Source organism: Brassica oleracea, chromosome C2, assembly GCF_000695525.1.
Source record: "Brassica oleracea var. oleracea cultivar TO1000 chromosome C2, BOL, whole genome shotgun sequence".
In the NCBI taxonomy this organism is placed as follows: Eukaryota; Viridiplantae; Streptophyta; class Magnoliopsida; order Brassicales; family Brassicaceae; genus Brassica; species Brassica oleracea.
The window spans coordinates 24,511,992-24,529,394 of record NC_027749.1 but is presented as its reverse complement, the minus strand read 5'-3'; the positions used below and the strand labels follow the sequence as shown (position 1 = coordinate 24,529,394).

The following is a 17,403-nucleotide window of genomic DNA, read 5'->3' as shown; positions in this document are numbered from 1 at the left end:
TTGTTCCATTAAGCATTATACTTGAATAGGTATGTCCATTTTAAATTAAATTTATAAAAAAAAATATTATCTATTTGAGGACCAGTGAAACAAAACAAACTCACATTACACAATATTAATCCGATTTTTTTTTCTGACAAAACAGAGTAGTAAGAAATAATGGGTCTTGTCCTTAAAAACAAAAAAAAAAATCTACCCAAAGAAACCCTAATGTTAAATCTCATTTTCTTCTGGATTGTATCAATTGAATAATGAAAACAATAATTGACATAAGCAGAGTAGATCCTGCAACACATGGAAAACAAAACTTTTTTCTTTTCTTCTTTTTAGGTTTACTTTCTTTTTCTTCAGGTTCTTCCTCATGATCCTTTGTTTCTTCTTCTTCTTCCACTATCTCTTCTTCAATCTTTTCTTCTTCTTCTTCCTCAGGTATTGTTTCCTCTTTGATTTCTTCTTCTGGTTCTGCTATTTCCTCTGTTTTCTCTTCGTCTGGCTCTGTTATTTCCTCTGTTTCCTCCTCTTCTGGCTCTGTTTTTTCCTCCTCTTCCTCCTCAATCTTCAAACCAGTTATCCCCTTCAATTTCTTGGGAAATGTAACTGTCAAAGTCTCATCTTCTTCACTAAACCTAGCTTTGATCTTGTCAAGATTCACGATATTTGGAATCTTAAACACTTTCTTGAATTCTTGAATCTCAGTTTCCTTCTTCCATTCCACCCACTTTATCAAAACCATTTCTTCTACTTTCTTCCTTCCACTTATAGTAATCCTATCTCCTTCTTCGTTTATATCAATATCAATACCCTTCTTCTTAAATCCTGCATTTCTTTCACTATCAACCTCTGAGAGATAGATGTACATTAAAAATTACTATGAGAGAATGAAAACGTTTATATTATGAACCTTTGAGATGGAGAGTGAGAATGAACACAGACTCGGTTTCTCGAGAAAGCGAGACCTGACCAAAAGCATCTCTGGAAACCCTAAAATCTGTAGAGGAAGAGACATCGTCTTTTGTTCGAGTGATCTTCATACCTAGTTCGAGCTCCATTTTTTTTTTCTATGCTCCTTCTTCTTCTTTAGTACTACCATATGTTTTTAGTTTTGGTTGAAGTCTCTCTCTGATCCACAGTTTTTTTTCCTTTTAAAAAAGTTAAGCCATTACATAAGTTTCTTTAAGAATATATATATTCGTTGCTTCCTCTTCAGGAAACTGAGAAAAAAGGAGTCATGAGTTTGTCTTTTGTTACTGCCAACGGTTGGCTACTTTCTAACTATCACGGTTGCGTTGGCGGGAAGCAACGGCTATCTTTATATTAGCTTTTTGTTTTTAAGATCATGACCAAATAGAAAAAAAAAGATCATGACCAATGCATGTAGTGTACACTACTTTGCATTATGATAAATAACACTCTATGGACGAGAAGCCAAGACTGTAAAGTGATCTTCTTACCACAAAGCAATGGTCACGTTTGGTCTACATTAGTTTTTTTTTCTTTCCTATCCCTAACTATTCTAAATTCACTCTTCTTAATTCTTAATTTTTATGCACGAGAAGCCAAGACTTTCATGATAACATATCTTTTAGTTATCTTCTCTTTGAAAAGACTGTTAACTACATGCTTTGGTTATCTTATCTTTATAGAGACTGTTAACTATGCATATGATGTACTTTGTATTGTTGGTGTAGTTTGGGATGCAGTGTAGTCTCTTTGCATATTGAGGTTATTCGTTTTAACAGACTGTGAGTAATTCCAAGCTTAGATTTTTTGGAAAGAGTTTGTATCAGTCTGTAATCTTTGATTTGGCAGGTACTTGTGTAATCTGTAAACTATTCTTTTATTTATGACTTCCAGGAGAGTGCCTTGGCAGCGAAACAACTCATCCAACAAATTAAGGATTCTCTGGAATTGAAGACATAGTTATGGATCATGACCTGATCAGGGCTTAGTCTTAGCCATGTTGTTTTGATGACTGTTCATTTACTAAACAAGGAGAATTTGTATGTTCCTTGTATGTCTTGATTTGAGAAGAGAAGATTATATTTGCTATATTTTCAAAACCTTGTTCTAAGTAACAATCTTTTATTCTCGAGTAATAACAGAGAAGCTATTGCTCTCTCAACATTCCTCTCTTATTACATTATATAAAGTTTCTCTTAGAAAAATAAAACATACGCTCTGGATTCAAGGGTTAGAAGATCTAACAACAGTTCTAGGCTTGAACTTAAGGGACAAATGCAGCGGTGAGGAGGCAAGAGCATGTTCATCACCAATCTTGTCAGAGTCTTGGTCGTCATCACAGTAACCTTGGAGAACATCACCTTCTTGAGGAGTGAAACCAAGAACACCAATCATAGTAGTCCAACACTTGCGTCCCACGGTTCTTATAGCACTGCAACACCCAGGTCCAATGTAAGTCTCACCGTTGAGGAAGAACAAGATCAGCTCTCCAGAACAGTGTTGGAGCTGCATCAGTGAGTCCCAGCAGTAACCTGTTTCTTCATCAAGCCTGAGACGGTACACAAGGCTCGCGGAAGGAGAAGGTGCACCAACGGTTGGTTTCATGAGAGGTCGAGATCTCACAGTGGGAGAAGCCACCATAAGCATGAACATCACAGCGTATGCAACCACAAAACTTGGTTTAGCAGCCATGAGAGAGTTTAGGAAGTGATTTGTTTGTGTTTGTGATGAGGAGCGAGTGATAAACTGAGAGAGCTTATATAAAGACACTTGTGGCCTTGACTGTTACATGTAAATGGTAGAGTGAAAAGGCTAAAGTAAATACATAGGAAACTCATTAGACACCTTTATGTGAGATAATGAATGACTAGTGGCGTAGTGGGTATACTTATTGTAATTTAATATGCGTTACAAATGGTATTAACATTTACTACCGTTTAATAATGCATGTGTGCACATAACATGTATGCATGGGTGCACATCACATTTAGAAACATCATTAGACAAGAAAAAATGGGTTTACAAACACCAAAACCGACTAAAGAACCTCCACCACAAAAGCTTCACCAACAAAAACTGACCAAATGAAGCTTCTTCACCACAAACCGACAGTCTAATAGATAATAACACAAGGAGAACAATAGAACATAACAGAACATGATACTAGTCTTGTGTGTTGTTGACTTGAACCCTCTCCAAAGTCTAGACTAATAGAGTCATGCTCCTCTTTTCCTAGTAACTCTTTTCTATGAATTTAGAAGTGTTTCATTTGCATTCTTGATGATGTCATTCGCAAAACGCTTAGACCGCCTAAGAACCACTTCAACTTTATAATCATCTTTTCCCCTATGCTCTTCAACCAAACTAGAAGATACTTTCTCAGGCTTAACAATCCCACTAGCTGAGTTTCCATTACATCCAGCAGCTACTGTCGCCCCCTTAGACGCAGTTCGCTTCGACCTCCTCAGCTCTATACTTCCTCCACCTTGGCTACTACACGTTCTAGCATTCTTACGCCTAGGAAGTTTCTTAAGAGAGCGAGTGAACTCGAAGACTTGATTCTCAGACTCAGGGCTGAACTTTACTTTCTTAACCTTTCTGCTGCCAACTACATCCTCCTCCTCTTCCTCCTCCGTAACCTGTGAAATTAAAAAAAAAAATCTCAAAATTACAAGAGATGAAGAGAGACATTATACGATTGCTTTACCACAAGACTCTTTGCGTATGCATCCTTGTACGCTTCCCATACCAGCAGTGAAAGTTTCTACCAAAGGGTAACACACACAACATTAGAAACCAACCATTAACACTAGAGCTTTGAGTGTTCAGGGTGCAGGTCAGTAACCTCAGAGCCTAACTCCATTGCTGCCTCAGTTATATCAGTACGTATGGGTTCCTGGTTACCTGATAACGTAACCTGGCAAACAAGGTTTATTTGGTTACAGAAACAAGCTTGTTAATAGACAAAATAGGTATCTTCTTGTGTATTAGCCATTAGTACACAACGAGTATCATTAGTTTGTGAACTGATCTAGTGGGAGAAGACTAGCATTACTAACCTTGACAAGCTCGCCCTCGCAATAACCATCAAATTCTTCGCTGAGAGATTGGACGAGGAGACAAAAACTCAATAACACAAAAGAAATCTAATTAGTAGTTTAATAAATGAGAGAGAGACACATACACAGCTAACTCCTTTTGAACAGACTCAACTTGAGTTTTCTTGACAGTAGTCTCAAACATATTCTACATATTATTACAAAACTCATTAGTTCCGACCAAAAACCCATGTCGTGTTATTCTGAAACAAATACAACAAAAGCTAAAACCTTTGACTGTCCATCCTCGAGAAGAGAAGTGAGTCTATAAGCCATCTCGATTTTTTTCAGATTTGCAGGGACTCCATGCTTTTTGCACATGGCTTGTAGTTCCTTCCTCTTCATTCGGTGAAACTCCATCTCCACGAGCCAAAACAGTTTTGAGATATGGAAACAGAGAAACTTGTAGCATACAAAAGAAAGTTTTGGGGATAATATTTTAAAATTTGAATTTTGGCAACTCAGTTCTCGTAAAATGGGTATAAGATAGAAACACGCGCTCTGATTGGTTAACTCGCTTATTTAGCCGTCCGTAAGTGTGACGTGAATGGATAATGATAAGACACGTGGAAGAAAGCGTATTAAACCAAGATGTTATTTAATGATAACACCGCCCAACATCTACCTCTTAAAATCTGATAAAACGAATAAATATACTCTTTTGAATGATTAGTATTTTGTTTTAAAAAAATAAAAATATTTTAATAGTAGTAAATACTAGGCCTGGGACTTATTATCCGAGATCCGGATTCGATCCGAGATCCGCTCCGGATCCGCTCCGAAAATAGGATATCCGGGGTGCCCGGATCCGAATCCGGATATTAAAATCTTGGATCCGTGCAAACCGAATCCGGATCCGGATATCGTAATTTTTAGGTCCGGATATCCGGATCCGGATCCGTATTTTTAAAATACATTAAATTTTTAAATTTTATTAATATTTATATTTGATATATTAATATTTATACATGAATTAATCTTATAATATTATATTTTAGTTTTTACAATATTATAAACATATATAAATATATTTATAAATATTTAATTTATGTATTATATTAAAAAAATTAGTATTTTTTGTTAAAAAAATTAATATTTTTTGTTAAAAAATTATTTTTAATTATTTTGACGGATCCGGATCCGGATCCGGATATCCGCGGATAATAGAATATCGAGACGGATATCCGAAACCCGGATATCCGGAAACCACGAATCCGGATCCGGATATTAAATCCACGGATCCGACGGATCCGGATCCGAATCCGGATACCCTAAATTTCCCGGATATCCGGATCCGTCCCAGGGCTAGTAAATACACCATTTAATAATATTAAACATCTTCCAATAACCATGCACCATGAGAAGTCGTATGTTAGCGTTTTATTTTTCTTTTTATTCAAATTTTTCCAGTCAATTTTTTAAACGTCGGGAAATTAGATTATTTGTCTTATTACCAAAACAAGTTGGAGGGTTTATAAATAGAAAATAAAATCTGACAAAACGAAAATACTCTTCTGAGAAGAAATTTTCAAAACTTAAAAAATGGTATTTTGTATTGGTAAACGCACCATTTAATAATATTAAACATTCTTCCATGCACCGGTATATTTCTGTAAATTCAAATACTTACAACTAATGTTGTTAAATTTTAAAGTTTATCAACACAACATAAAATGCATGGAAAATCTAAATCTCAAAAGGCCTTCAGATTGCGGTTTTGTTGCTTAATAAATCTTCAACTCTTTAATTTTGGAATAATTAATTTTGACTTTTATTTGACATAATAAACCATAACTATATTTAAGCAACAAGTGTGGCGGATCAGTAGATACAAGCAAGCTGTTGTAAACTAAAGGCAGAGTTTGATCTTTACTCTTGTGTGATAAAGAACATAGCTTAAACTCCGATTAAACCACAGGACGCAAAGAACAAAGGTGCAGAAGCAGGTAATGATAACCAGACCAGACTAAGCTCTTGGAAGCCTAATGGCTGGTCAGAGCAAGCAAACACGCTAACTGAGCCGGAAGGTTAATGATTGATGTTACACTTGCAACATTATCTTAATGCCAGAAACATCTTATTACATAAAAGAGGAACACACATAACATTCTTAATGAAAAAATTTAAGCTGTTGATTCAAGAAAAGGGTAATCCGTGTAACCCACGACAGGATCAGAAGTGTAAAACGTTGGCCTATCATATTTATTCAGCTCTGCATCCACTTCAAACCTCTTAGGCAAATCCGGGTTTGCAAGAAACCACCGACCATAAGCCACAAGATCGGTCCGTCCCTCTTCCACTGCCTCATTCCCATCTTCCCTCTTGAAACCACCCGCTGAGATGAAAGTACCCTGAAAAGCTTTCCTCATCGGTACTAGCAAGTGAGGACACTCTGTTATCTCTCCCATTGTTTTCATTCTCGCCTCTATCACATGACAGTAGAGGATCCCGTATTTGTTCAGAGATTGAGCCATATGAAGGGCTAACACTTGTGGGTTTGTGTCTGCAGACTCCATGTAGTCAGCAAAGGGAGAGAGCCTGATTCCAACACGGTCTGGGCCTATCTCATTAGCCACTGCTTCAACTATGTCTAGTGCGAACTTACAACGGTTTTGTAATGATCCACCGTATTCATCTGTTCTGTCATTCACCGTGTCTTTCATGAACTGGTCTATCAGATAGCCATTAGCTCCATGAATCTCAACTCCATCAAAGCCTGCAACAACATTAAAGGACACATAACGATAAGTGTCTTTGAATGAATCGAGTATAGCTTCTTGACTAACAATGCTTTACCAGCTTCCATAGCGTTTCTTGCTGCGAGCCTAAAGTCGTTGACAATGCCAGGGATTTCTTCAGTACTTAGCCGTCTTGGTGGGGTAAACAGAGCTTCGTCAATGCCATTAGAGCGGATTTGAGGCATCAATGGCTTGTCGGAACAAGAGATGGGAGCTTGCCCATTTGGTTGAAAACCTGAAAACACACACACAATATTATACTCAGTATCCTAATATGGGTTCCACCAGCCTTATGAATAATTGAATACAACTTCAAATGACAAACCTCGATTAGAAACACGACCAACATGCCAGATTTGACAGAAGAAGACACCACCTTTGGCATGAACAGCATCCACAATTGGTTTCCATGCCTCCACATGCTCTTTAGTCCATATCCCAGGAGTATCTTGGTAGCTTCAAGACCAAAATCACACAAATGTAACAGATTTTAGATTCATAGTCTAAGATCAAACCCCACAAATAAAAGATTTTAAATTATTCCACCGCTTTAATACTAAACTATCAAATATATATTAAAAAACTATATCTTTTACTTTTAATCTTGTCATAAAATACTCAAATTAAAAACGAGCAGAGTAATTTGTTACCCTTGAGCTGTGTCTGAAACTCCTGTAGCTTCAGTGATGAGAAACCCTCCTGGGCTTGTTCTCTGAGAATAATACAAGACAGCGTGAGGCTGAGGAACGTTTCCATATGACCTCTGTCTCGTCAATGGTGCCAGAATAACCCTGTGGGAGAGATTGAATCTTCCCATCTTGTAGGGAGTGAGAAGAGTGATACTCTCTTTCGCTACTGCATTTTCCATTTCCATGAATTTCTGTGATTCTTTTTCTCTCAAAACACTTTCAAGTTTTTGGTGAGTTGTGGACGAAGATGGTTGGTTATATCTGCAACATATATATACACATTTGTTTTTTGTTTTTTTTTTTTGGTTCAAATATACACATTTGGTTAGATATACATATTAGGAAAGTAAGTTTTTTCTTTGGACGTGGACGTCATTGAGGACGCATGCATCCGTGGACCCCATCCACTCGCATTTACATGACGTATGCATTGACGACATTAGAGAGTAAACACCACTTTGAACTTAACCACAATAATGCTCGTTTCTTTCTTACTCCATCTACCGTTGAGATTCGACTTTTAGCGCATAAAGATTACAGAACAAAACTTTAATGGGCCTCATATAATTTTAATAATTAAAAAGAAAATAATTGGATTGACTTTTTCCGACTTTGACCACCGACAGAACAAAAGGTTAAGGTGTGTTCGAGGAAAGAAGAAAGAAAGATAGCATCATATACAGAACGGGCTTTGAGATTGAAATGAATGCTCGAATAGAAGATTTAGAGTAACATAAAAGTTCAGATTTGAAAAACATAAGTTGTTGATTTAGAGTAACTGATTTAGAAATTCAAGACCGACAAACAATTATTGGAGGGTTCTTAGTTTTTTTAGTTAAAATTTAAGAGACGGATTTTTATATTTAGTTTTTTTAGTTAAAATTTAAGAGACGGATTCTTATATTCCGTTAAGAACTTTATCTTAAGAGCATGATTATTGGAGGGTTCTTAGAGTGAGATTCTTAGCGGAATATAAGAATATGTCTCTTAACTTTTAACTAAAAAAGTTTAGAACCGGTTCTTAAAACTCTTATTTAAGAACCGGTTCTTAGCTTTTTTAGTTAAAAGTTAAGAGACGGGTTCTTATATTCCGCTAAAAACTCCACCCTAATAAACTCCAATAATCATGCTCTAAGAATCTCTAATAATCATGCTCTAAGTCGAATAGAAGAGTTGGTATCCTTTTTATCAGTATTTAGTGTAGAGAAAATGACTATGATAGCACTAAAAAAGTTTTGTCACAAATGTAGTCTCTAAGAATAAAAATGACCTAAATATCACTTAATGTTTTATCAAAAGAGATAAATATACATTTATACCCCAATGGTAAATTAATTTAGACATTAGGGTTTAGAGTTAAGGGGTGGGGTTTAGGATTTAGGATTTAGGGTTTAGGATTTAGAGTTTAGGGTTTAGAGTTTAGGGGTGGGGTGGGGTTTAGGGTTTAGGGTTTAGAGTGAAAGGATGGGGTTTAGGATTTAGGGTTTAGAACTTAGAGTTTAGGGTTTAGGGTTTAGAGTTTAGGTTTTAGGGTTTATAGTTGAGGAGTGGGGTTTTGTGATAAGATTTCAAATTTTGAAAAATAAAACAAATTTAATTTTTTCAAAAGATAAAATGCTATTTTGGTCATTTTAGTTTTTGATAGCTATTTTTATGATATAAACTTAGAAATGTGTTATTTTGGAGATTTGCCTTTTAGTGTAATGTGTATGGTTCACATCACCATATGGACAACCCATGAACAATTCAACTGTAAGACTTAGCCGCCAGGCTATGATTGATTCAGGTGGGACCGGAGGTATCTATCTGTCTAGCTGTTTCTTGCTTATTCAAAAAAGATCCTTTTGTACTATTGTACATGTGTGACATTCTATAAAAGTTTTTTTTTTGTTCATCGACATTCTACGAAAATTATGCTTTTATTCTTTGGTAGTAGGAAATTTGGGCCCTTGGAGAAGTTAATGTAATTATTGATGTTAAAAGCCCACAAAAAAATATCTTTTGTAATAATATTGAAAATCATGAGTACCAAAAATCGGTAAGCAGTAATTAGATCCTTTGTAAGACTATCAATTAGGCAGGCTACCCATTTTTTTAGAACACTTGCGGCAATTTTTAAAATATTTCCATTTACGTCTGTTTGCCGCCTAGTCCGCATAAACCAATTTTTAGAATATTGATTTGTTGTATTAATTCTCCATCATTTGATTTCTTTGCACGTAGATTTTATAGTTGCCACCTAGGCGCCGTCTAAACCGACTTTTAAAACACTGATTCGTTATATTGATTCTTTGTAGTTTGATTTCTCTTCACGTAGATCTCGAGGTTGAGCATGATTTCGGTTGTATGCTTCTGTTATGGTTGTGGCTGTGGTTGTTGGTGTTGGGATTTGTACTGTCACTGTTGTCAGGGTTAATGGTAAAGGTTTCGTTTGTGTATGCACTGCCGTCTTCTCCACATCTCTCAGCAGACTGTAAGTATTAACGCTTCTCTTTGCCTTGTGTCATTCTTTTTTTTTTTGCTTAAACCTTGTGTCATTCTTGAGATGAGATTAAACTCCTCAAGGAAGGAGTAGAGCATATCGATTTGAAAGGCGTTGAGTTCGGTGAGACTGAAGTATAAACTGTTTGTGCCTTTGTCAACTTGAAATTCTTAAAGACTAAAAACGTATAAATTTTTAAATATCATCACTTTATTCATTTGTGTGCCATACTAGAATTTCTTTCCACTTATAAAAAGTTTCAGAGCGTGTTGGATCTTTGTAATAAAGCCTATAATTCCTTATTTGCTTAAGAACAAGACCCATCTTGAATGTCAACTGAAGCAAGCATGTGATTTTAGTTATTTTCTAAAATGATATATCAAGAGTCAAGATAGATCTTTCTTTGTTTTATATACCATAGTTTAATGGCATCAAAACTCTAACCAGATGTTTCATTTTCGGAAAAACGACCGTAGCTGCTCAGGGACATGTGATGTGTGTTTTAAAAACAAGAAAGTAACATGTGATGTAGTTTAAAGCTATGAGTGATGATTCAAAATTAGAAAAGGTAAAGTTTTATTCACTGGAACTGTAATTTTTTGTTAATAATTTTGTGTTAACAAACATTAGTCGGCCTAGTTTAGATGTATTAGGTCCCACTAAATATAAATCCAGACCCACAAAAGATGCAAACGCTACAACTGGGTCCTCTTTTCCGCTGCTTTATTGGAACCCTCAAAACCCAAAGACAATTCATAAATATCAAAACCAAAATTCAGAGAAAAGAATCACCTTTTGTAATCCCTTCAAATTGCAGTATATATAAATAATTATGGTGCGCTTCAAAAATATACTCCGTTAAGTCATTGTAATTATTCTTTTTCGCTAATCTTGCTAATATATTTACTCCTTTTTATAATCCATATATATATATATATATATTTAATCCAAATATTGAATATTTTACTGTTTACAAAGTTCCCCAAAAACTTTCTAAATCTTTTTTTTTTTTTGGACAAAAAACTTTCTAAATCTAAACTTTGTTTTTTCAACCATCAAAGCCAAGATAAACACAACAAGCTCGTTTTCCTGGTAACTGCTACATTTATTAACTTCAATAGCCGTTTGACTTAGCGGTAACATTGATTTTTTTTTTTTTGAGCAAGCGGTTACATTGATTTTGGACGTGTTCTTATTAAACCAAACCAAAAAGAAAAGAAGTAAATGGTTTTGACTTTTACATGTTCAACTTAGTAAACGTCCTTCACGTGCTCAAGTAAGCATTTAGATGTCCAACTAAGCCAATATGATAACTAAAGGACATTAACAAACCTTCAAAAAAATCTCAGTTTTTTTCCCAAAACGAGTAGAGATCAAAACTCAAAGGCTTTTTCATTTTTTTTTGCTAGTTTCTTCAAAACGAGTAGAGATCAAAACCACCCAAAAAAACAGAGGTTTTTCCTTTTCCTTTTCCTCTTTTTTTTTTTTCTTTTTGTTCTGTTTCATCTTTGCGCTTTCTTTATGGTCGGTCAGTCACATTCTGGTTAAAAAAAATAAGAATTGTTTTTCGTTTGGTAAAGGATATCTTTTCAACCCGATTTCCATTTTCTCTTGTAAAACATCTCATCCTCGTCCATTTCTTTTTCTCTCACTCCGGTAAAAAAAGTTATCAACTTTGTCTTTCCCAAAAGCTTTAATCTTTTGTCCCCATTTTCCTTTTATTTAGCTCCTCTGTGTAGTTTCTGGATCGTACCTGTTGTACAAGACGGAGAAAACGCAGATAGATTGCTTCTTTGTCCTGAAACCCTCAATTCAGACAAAAAAAAAATCATTGTTTTCTGACGAAGAGACACACCTAATGGGCTCAGAACAAGAACAGGTTTCTCTTAAATTCTTCTACTTTCGTTACATCCGAGTTCGTGTGTGGTGTGGGTTTTAAGTTCTCTTCAGTCTCAGTTTCTTGCTTAGTAGATCTGACTATTCAACCCTGTTCACACTAATCTAGCTTCTTAACTCTGTTTTCACGCAATGTTCATTAGGGTTTATGTTAAAGTCTCCACCTTTCTTTTTGTTCTAAAGCTAAACCGTTACTGAAATTCATTTTTTACAGCCACTGCTAACTTAGAAATGCTAAAGTTTACATTTTTCAATTACATAAAAATCCAAACTTTTGTGATCTTGAACTCATGCATGTAAGCTTATAAGATTACCGTTGATTCACTACCAAACTTGGCATTGAAACTTACACTGTGTGTGCTCTTTTGCAGAGGAAAAAGTGGGGAGGTTGTTTAGGAGTCTTGTCATGTTTCAAGTCCCAAAAGGCCCTAAAACAAATCGCCCCCGCCTCCTCTCGCATTCCTGAATGCGGCAATGCCTCAGCTTCACAACCAAGCGGAGGTGTCTTGACCAACCAAGCTACTACAAGAGCAATGAATCCAGCTTTCATGGCTCCACCCTCCTCTCCCGCTTCCTTCACAAACTCCGCTCTTCCTTCAACCGCTCAGTCACCAAACAACTACTTATCTCTCTCTGCCAACTCCCCTGGAGGTCCTTCTTCTAGCATGTACGCCACCGGACCTTACGCTCACGAAACCCAACTGGTCTCACCTCCTCCTGTTTTCTCCACTCTCACCACCGAGCCCTCCACTGCTCCTTTCACTCCTCCTCCGGAGCTTGCACACTTGACTACTCCTTCTTCCCCTGATGTCCCTTACGCTCGTTTCTTGAACTCTGGCAATGGCCATTACAATGATCTTCGCTCTACGTACTCTCTTTATCCTGGTAGTCCAGCCAGATCACCTCAAACTGGAGTCTCCACACCTCTGCAGGATGAGTCGAACTTCTTCTGTCCTGAAACCTTTGCCAAGTTTTACTTGGATCACGACCCTTCTGTTCCTCTAAACGGTGGAAGGTTAAGTGTGTCCAAGGATTCAGATGTGTACTCTACTAATGGGAACCAGAACAGGCAGGCGAGGCAAGACATGGAGGAGTTGGAAGAAGCTTATAGAGCTTCCTTTGGGTTTAGTGCTGATGACGTCATCACAACTAGTCAGTATGTAGAGTTCACTGATGTGATGGATGACTCTTTAGTCAAGGCAAAGGCTTACTCATCAAGTAATGGACAAAAGCTGCTTAGAGGAGAAGCAAATCTGCTGAGTCAAACAAGCTCAAAATCAGAAGAGGTTTTACTGTCAAGAAACCGCATCCACGCTCATGAAGAGGCTTTATTGTCAAGAGTGGGGTCTGTAAAGAAATGGAACAGAAACTATCCCGCTGGTGTTTCAAGCTCTGATGCAGAGATAGAATACAGAAGAGGAAGAAGCTTAAGAGAAGACAGAGAGAACAGACACAGGAGATAGCCTGATCAAGGAACCAAAACATAGCCAGCTCTAGCTCTGTTCTAAAGGTCTTTTTAAGTTGCAGAAGTATTTAATATGATCTTGTGATGCTAACTCTTGAGATAAGTATTTATTTTTTAAGTATATATCAATATATCACAGATGGTTTTTACTAGAATAATGTGATATATAAGCACGCAAGGTGCAAATATCTAGTCCATTGAATGAGAATGTTTCTTCTGCATTATGCATTCATCTACTAAGTTTGTGTTGTACATGTGTGATACATTATTGGACCATGAAACACACGTTCAGTCAACGAAAACAGTATCTGATTACAGTTTTCAAGTGTTTGCCTCTAAACTCCTCTGAGTAGGCATGGATGGTCGGGTCAGTTTTTTGGATTCAACCATCCCTTATTTTTTTTTTATCACGATGAGATACAAAGATAAATCTTAGTACGAATCAGCGAAAAGCCGAGTTGCGAATGTCAATCCAGTGTGGCACACACGTGTTAACATATGAGAAAACACGCTTCCTTGTTCGAGCTTGTCTTGCCAGGAAGTCTGCTTGGGTGTTACTGGATTTGTCCTTATAGACCATTTGTCCGTCTTGGTAGGACGTCCATAGAGTTTTAAACTCATTAAGTTCAGCTGCAAAGGCTGGCCAGTCTTCAGGTCTAGCGATCATTTTGACGAACTCATGAGAGTCAGTAACAAAATAATTACAGTAACGCTGGTGGCGAGATAAACATTTCAGAGCCCATACCAAACTTTTTAGTTCAGTGTGAAGTGGCGAGATTTTTTTATGGCAGCCTTGGAGTCCGAGGATATCTATTGATCCGTCTTGTAGCTGTAAGATCCATCCTATTCCACTCGTGGTTTCATCATTTTTCCACGATCCATCCACCCTACATATGAATGTAGGTACCTCAGTAGGGGTTCTTGGTATGCATTCTATGATACTTTCACCTGGGTCGATCTCCTCATTGGCCAAAAACCATGCATTACATTCTCGTGTCGCCAGATCAATTGTGTCCATAGGTGAGAAATCACGTCCATTAAACAACTTTTCGTTCCAGACTTTCCATATATACCAAATAATCCAAGGGAAGACCCTGGCTAAATCCTCCATAATTCCACCCGTATTGGATCTTGAGAGGAGGTAATCCATATTGGTATAGAGATTTTCTGATGGAAAAACTCCCGGAGCCGATGGAATCATTGAGAGGACCCAACATTGCATAGTGGGAGGGCATGTAAAAATCGTATGATTAATCGTTTCCTCAGCATGGCCACATCTGGGGCAGTTAGGATCATTCCCAATATGTCTTTTGAAAAGTCTTTCATTGACTGAAATTTCCCCTGATAAAATCTGCCACAATAACTGGCAGCTTTTTTTCCGGTTTTGACTTTCCAAACTTTTTCCTTGAGTGGGTTGAGGGAAGGTAGCTGACTCCTAAATTCAGTATCCTCATCTTGTTTTGATCTTGCAAGCATATAGCCTGACTTGACTGAATATTTCCCAGAAACTGTTAGGTTCCAACAATATCCATCCCGAATGGGATTCCTACTGAGATTTAAACTTTGAACCAACGGTATGTCGTTGGGGTGGATCAGATTCCTGAGTTTGGTGGTGTCCCACTCTTTTTTCACAGGGTCAATTAGGTCAGACACTCTAAGGTTCAGATCATAGTCATGCGTTGTCGTAGGAGGCCTGGCGGTCTCATCCGGTATCCACGGGTCTTGCCAAACAAGTGTATATTCTCCTGTTCCTATTATACGTCTAAGACCTTCGGTGACAAGATCTTTTGCAGCCATAATGCTTCTCCAACCATAAGATGGTCTTGAGGCTTTTGGTGCTTTGAACGGATGTGGATTTCGAAAGTACCTTCCTTTAAGAACTCTTGTAAGTAAGGAATTTGGGTTTTGTTCCAATCGTCATAGTTGTTTAGCCAATAAAGCTATATTAAACTCTTCGAGTGATCGGAAGCCAATCCCTCATTCCTTCTTAGAGAGGCAAAATTTGTCTCATGCTATCCAATGCATACCTTTTGAGACCAAAAATTAGATGTAGCACTAGGTATCTTCTTACAAAATCCTTTAGGGAGGAGATAGCACGACATCGGGAATGTCGGAATGGTTGATGCTACAGATTTGATCATAACTTCTTTGCCGGCTCTGGAGAGGTATTTTGCCATCCATCCATTAATTTTCTAGTGAAGATTGTTTTGGACATAGGCAAAGGCCTGGGTCTTAGAACCTTGGAGTTGCTCTGGGATGCCTAAATATTTTCCATTGCCGCTTTGAGTTGTGATGCCTAAAATATTCTTCAAATTTTCCATATTTTCTTGAGGCACTTTTTTTACCGAAAGTGATAGCTGATTTCTGAAAATTAATTCTTTGTCCAGAGCCAATCCCATATGCGTTTAGAGCGTTGAGTAGGCTGTTGCATTGCTCTGGGACTGCTTTACAGAAGAAAAAATGCTGTCATCTGCAAAGAGGAGATGAGATATCGGAGGACTTGCTTGAGCCACCTTGAGTCCAGTAATATGTCCTAAATTCTCAGTTGTTCTTATATTAGCTATAAGAACTTCTGTGCAGAGGATGAAAATGTATGGCGAGAGTGGGTCACCCTGCCGTAATCCTCTAGAGGGAGTTATGTGACCTGTGGTATTTCCATTTATCAGTACACTATAGGAAACTGATCTGACACATCTCATTATCCAATGGATCCATTTTTCCCTGAATCCCATTTTCCTCATCATACATTCTAAGAAGTCTCATTCCACTCTGTCATAAGCTTTGCTCATGTCTGTTTTAATGTCCATGAACTCATTCTTACATTTATTATTAGTTCTCAGGGAGTGAAAGGCTTCTTGGGTGATACACTAAAACTGAACATTTCCTACTGTGAAGTTAACAGTGATAATTGTAGAAATTTAGATTCATTCCAGGGGACCAGTCTACACTTTATTCTTATGAGCTTTCAACTTAGCTAAAACTAAAAATGGGGTTTTGAATTAAGTAGTGACTTGCAAGTAAAGTAAAAGATTTTAAAAGGTTTAGATTCGATATTAAAGATAAGCCGATCTAGGGTTTCTCATCGGGTGTTAAAACTTAGCCAAACATTTATTCAAGCTCGTTGAGACATGATCTAGAACACGGATCACTCTTAGTAGAACAACCCACTATCGTTTGGATCAAGGGTCGATCGCAAGCTATAGAGATCAAGTCCGATGGGTTCACTGAACACTCTAGTATCTACTTTCGCTGACCAGAGATGCTCATCTCATTCATTCAAAATCAGGTTAACTACTACACGGTTAGTGAATGATTTAGCGTAAGATCTAGCAGTAAGTGATCAGGTTAGGACTAGCATTAAGAACTAGAATGAACGAAGAAACAAAAGAGTTGCTTATTTATGTTTAGCCTCGCGATTAACACCCTAGAACCCTAGACAAGCTAGCCGACTACTCAGCCATAACACAAGACGAACAAGACATGATAACTGAATAATAATGCATGTAAATCAAAGGTAAAACAATGGGGTTTAGGATGATCTTCTCTGTCAAGAAGAGGAGCCGTCTCCCTTACAATATCAATATCTAAGAATAAGGTCTAGGTCTCTTGCAAAAACTAGCATCTTCAAATAAAATAGATAGGGGGCGCTTTTATATGGAGCCCCCCCCTAGACTTCAAAGTCGAGATTCGGCTACTAGGGCAAATCTTTGGAGGATATGGAAACTTCCATAATTATAGAGAACAATTGTCTGGCTGTTCCTGGTAGGATCGACCGTCAGACTGCTCCGCGGATTGTTCTTCGGGAGAAATCTCCAATTCTTGCTCCTTTCTCCATGCCTCTTCCTTTAGCTCTTCAATCTTCTCCAGACCTGAAATGACTCTAAAAAGACTAGACTAGCTCGATAAAACAATGAAAAAAAGTTAGAAAGCATATACACAATGATGTCAAAAACACCATATATTAATTCTCCCAGACTTAGATCCTTGTTTGTCCTCGAACAAGGCAAGTATCAAGAACAAGGAAAAGGTTTGAAAGTGTGGGAACTCTCCTAATCCTCAATAACCATACCTTAAC

At 37.3% G+C, this 17,403-nt stretch overlaps 5 protein-coding genes across 5 annotated transcripts; 1 reads left to right on the top strand and 4 right to left on the bottom strand.

Moving 5' to 3' along the window:
* Positions 1–85: 85 nt before the first annotated feature.
* LOC106326851 (troponin T, skeletal muscle-like) lies at positions 86–2,087 on the bottom strand. The gene is made up of 2 exons (XM_013764798.1): positions 902–2,087; positions 86–816 (listed from the first exon to the last, which is right to left on the bottom strand). The coding sequence occupies exons 1-2, from the start codon at positions 1,047–1,049 to the stop codon at positions 221–223; spliced, it is 744 nt and encodes a 247-aa protein (XP_013620252.1). The 5' UTR covers positions 1,050–2,087; the 3' UTR covers positions 86–220.
* Positions 2,088–2,094: 7 nt separating this feature from the next.
* On the bottom strand, positions 2,095–2,682 carry LOC106326852 (egg cell-secreted protein 1.1). The gene has a single exon (XM_013764799.1). The coding sequence runs from the start codon at positions 2,650–2,652 to the stop codon at positions 2,185–2,187; it is 468 nt and encodes a 155-aa protein (XP_013620253.1). The 5' UTR covers positions 2,653–2,682; the 3' UTR covers positions 2,095–2,184.
* A 264-nt stretch (positions 2,683–2,946) lies between these two features.
* On the bottom strand, positions 2,947–4,528 carry LOC106326850. The gene is made up of 6 exons (XM_013764797.1): positions 4,290–4,528; positions 4,145–4,206; positions 4,020–4,059; positions 3,806–3,877; positions 3,668–3,724; positions 2,947–3,599 (listed from the first exon to the last, which is right to left on the bottom strand). The coding sequence occupies exons 1-6, from the start codon at positions 4,416–4,418 to the stop codon at positions 3,207–3,209; spliced, it is 753 nt and encodes a 250-aa protein (XP_013620251.1). The 5' UTR covers positions 4,419–4,528; the 3' UTR covers positions 2,947–3,206.
* A 1,565-nt stretch (positions 4,529–6,093) lies between these two features.
* On the bottom strand, positions 6,094–7,740 carry LOC106326848 (12-oxophytodienoate reductase 1). The gene is made up of 4 exons (XM_013764794.1): positions 7,447–7,740; positions 7,122–7,252; positions 6,855–7,031; positions 6,094–6,774 (listed from the first exon to the last, which is right to left on the bottom strand). The coding sequence occupies exons 1-4, from the start codon at positions 7,668–7,670 to the stop codon at positions 6,182–6,184; spliced, it is 1,125 nt and encodes a 374-aa protein (XP_013620248.1). The 5' UTR covers positions 7,671–7,740; the 3' UTR covers positions 6,094–6,181.
* Positions 7,741–11,442: 3,702 nt separating this feature from the next.
* Positions 11,443–13,451, top strand: LOC106326849 (uncharacterized protein At1g76660-like). The gene is made up of 2 exons (XM_013764796.1): positions 11,443–11,846; positions 12,235–13,451. Exons 1-2 carry the CDS (start codon positions 11,826–11,828, stop codon positions 13,324–13,326), a joined length of 1,113 nt encoding a protein of 370 aa, XP_013620250.1. The 5' UTR covers positions 11,443–11,825; the 3' UTR covers positions 13,327–13,451.
* Positions 13,452–17,403: the final 3,952 nt, after the last annotated feature.

What these genes read in the sequence shown, in the direction of transcription:
- LOC106326851 (XM_013764798.1), bottom strand. Translation starts at nt 1,049, where the DNA reads ATGGAGCTCGAACTAGGTATGAAGATCACTCGAACAAAAGACGATGTC. An exon ending in TCTCACTCTCCATCTCAAAG is followed by an intron (nt 817 to 901) that starts GTTCATAATATA and finishes AAAGAAATGCAG; the next exon opens with GATTTAAGAAGAAGGGTATT.
- LOC106326852 (XM_013764799.1), bottom strand. Translation starts at nt 2,652, where the DNA reads ATGGCTGCTAAACCAAGTTTTGTGGTTGCATACGCTGTGATGTTCATG.
- LOC106326850 (XM_013764797.1), bottom strand. Translation starts at nt 4,418, where the DNA reads ATGGAGTTTCACCGAATGAAGAGGAAGGAACTACAAGCCATGTGCAAA. An exon ending in GTTCAAAAGGAGTTAGCTGT is followed by an intron (nt 4,060 to 4,144) that starts GTATGTGTCTCT and finishes CCAATCTCTCAG; the next exon opens with CGAAGAATTTGATGGTTATT. An exon ending in GCGAGGGCGAGCTTGTCAAG is followed by an intron (nt 3,878 to 4,019) that starts GTTAGTAATGCT and finishes CTTGTTTGCCAG; the next exon opens with GTTACGTTATCAGGTAACCA.
- LOC106326848 (XM_013764794.1), bottom strand. Translation starts at nt 7,670, where the DNA reads ATGGAAATGGAAAATGCAGTAGCGAAAGAGAGTATCACTCTTCTCACT. An exon ending in TGGTCGTGTTTCTAATCGAG is followed by an intron (nt 7,032 to 7,121) that starts GTTTGTCATTTG and finishes GTGTGTTTTCAG; the next exon opens with GTTTTCAACCAAATGGGCAA. An exon ending in AAGAAACGCTATGGAAGCTG is followed by an intron (nt 6,775 to 6,854) that starts GTAAAGCATTGT and finishes ATGTTGTTGCAG; the next exon opens with GCTTTGATGGAGTTGAGATT.
- LOC106326849 (XM_013764796.1), top strand. Translation starts at nt 11,826, where the DNA reads ATGGGCTCAGAACAAGAACAG. An exon ending in TGGGCTCAGAACAAGAACAG is followed by an intron (nt 11,847 to 12,234) that starts GTTTCTCTTAAA and finishes GCTCTTTTGCAG; the next exon opens with AGGAAAAAGTGGGGAGGTTG.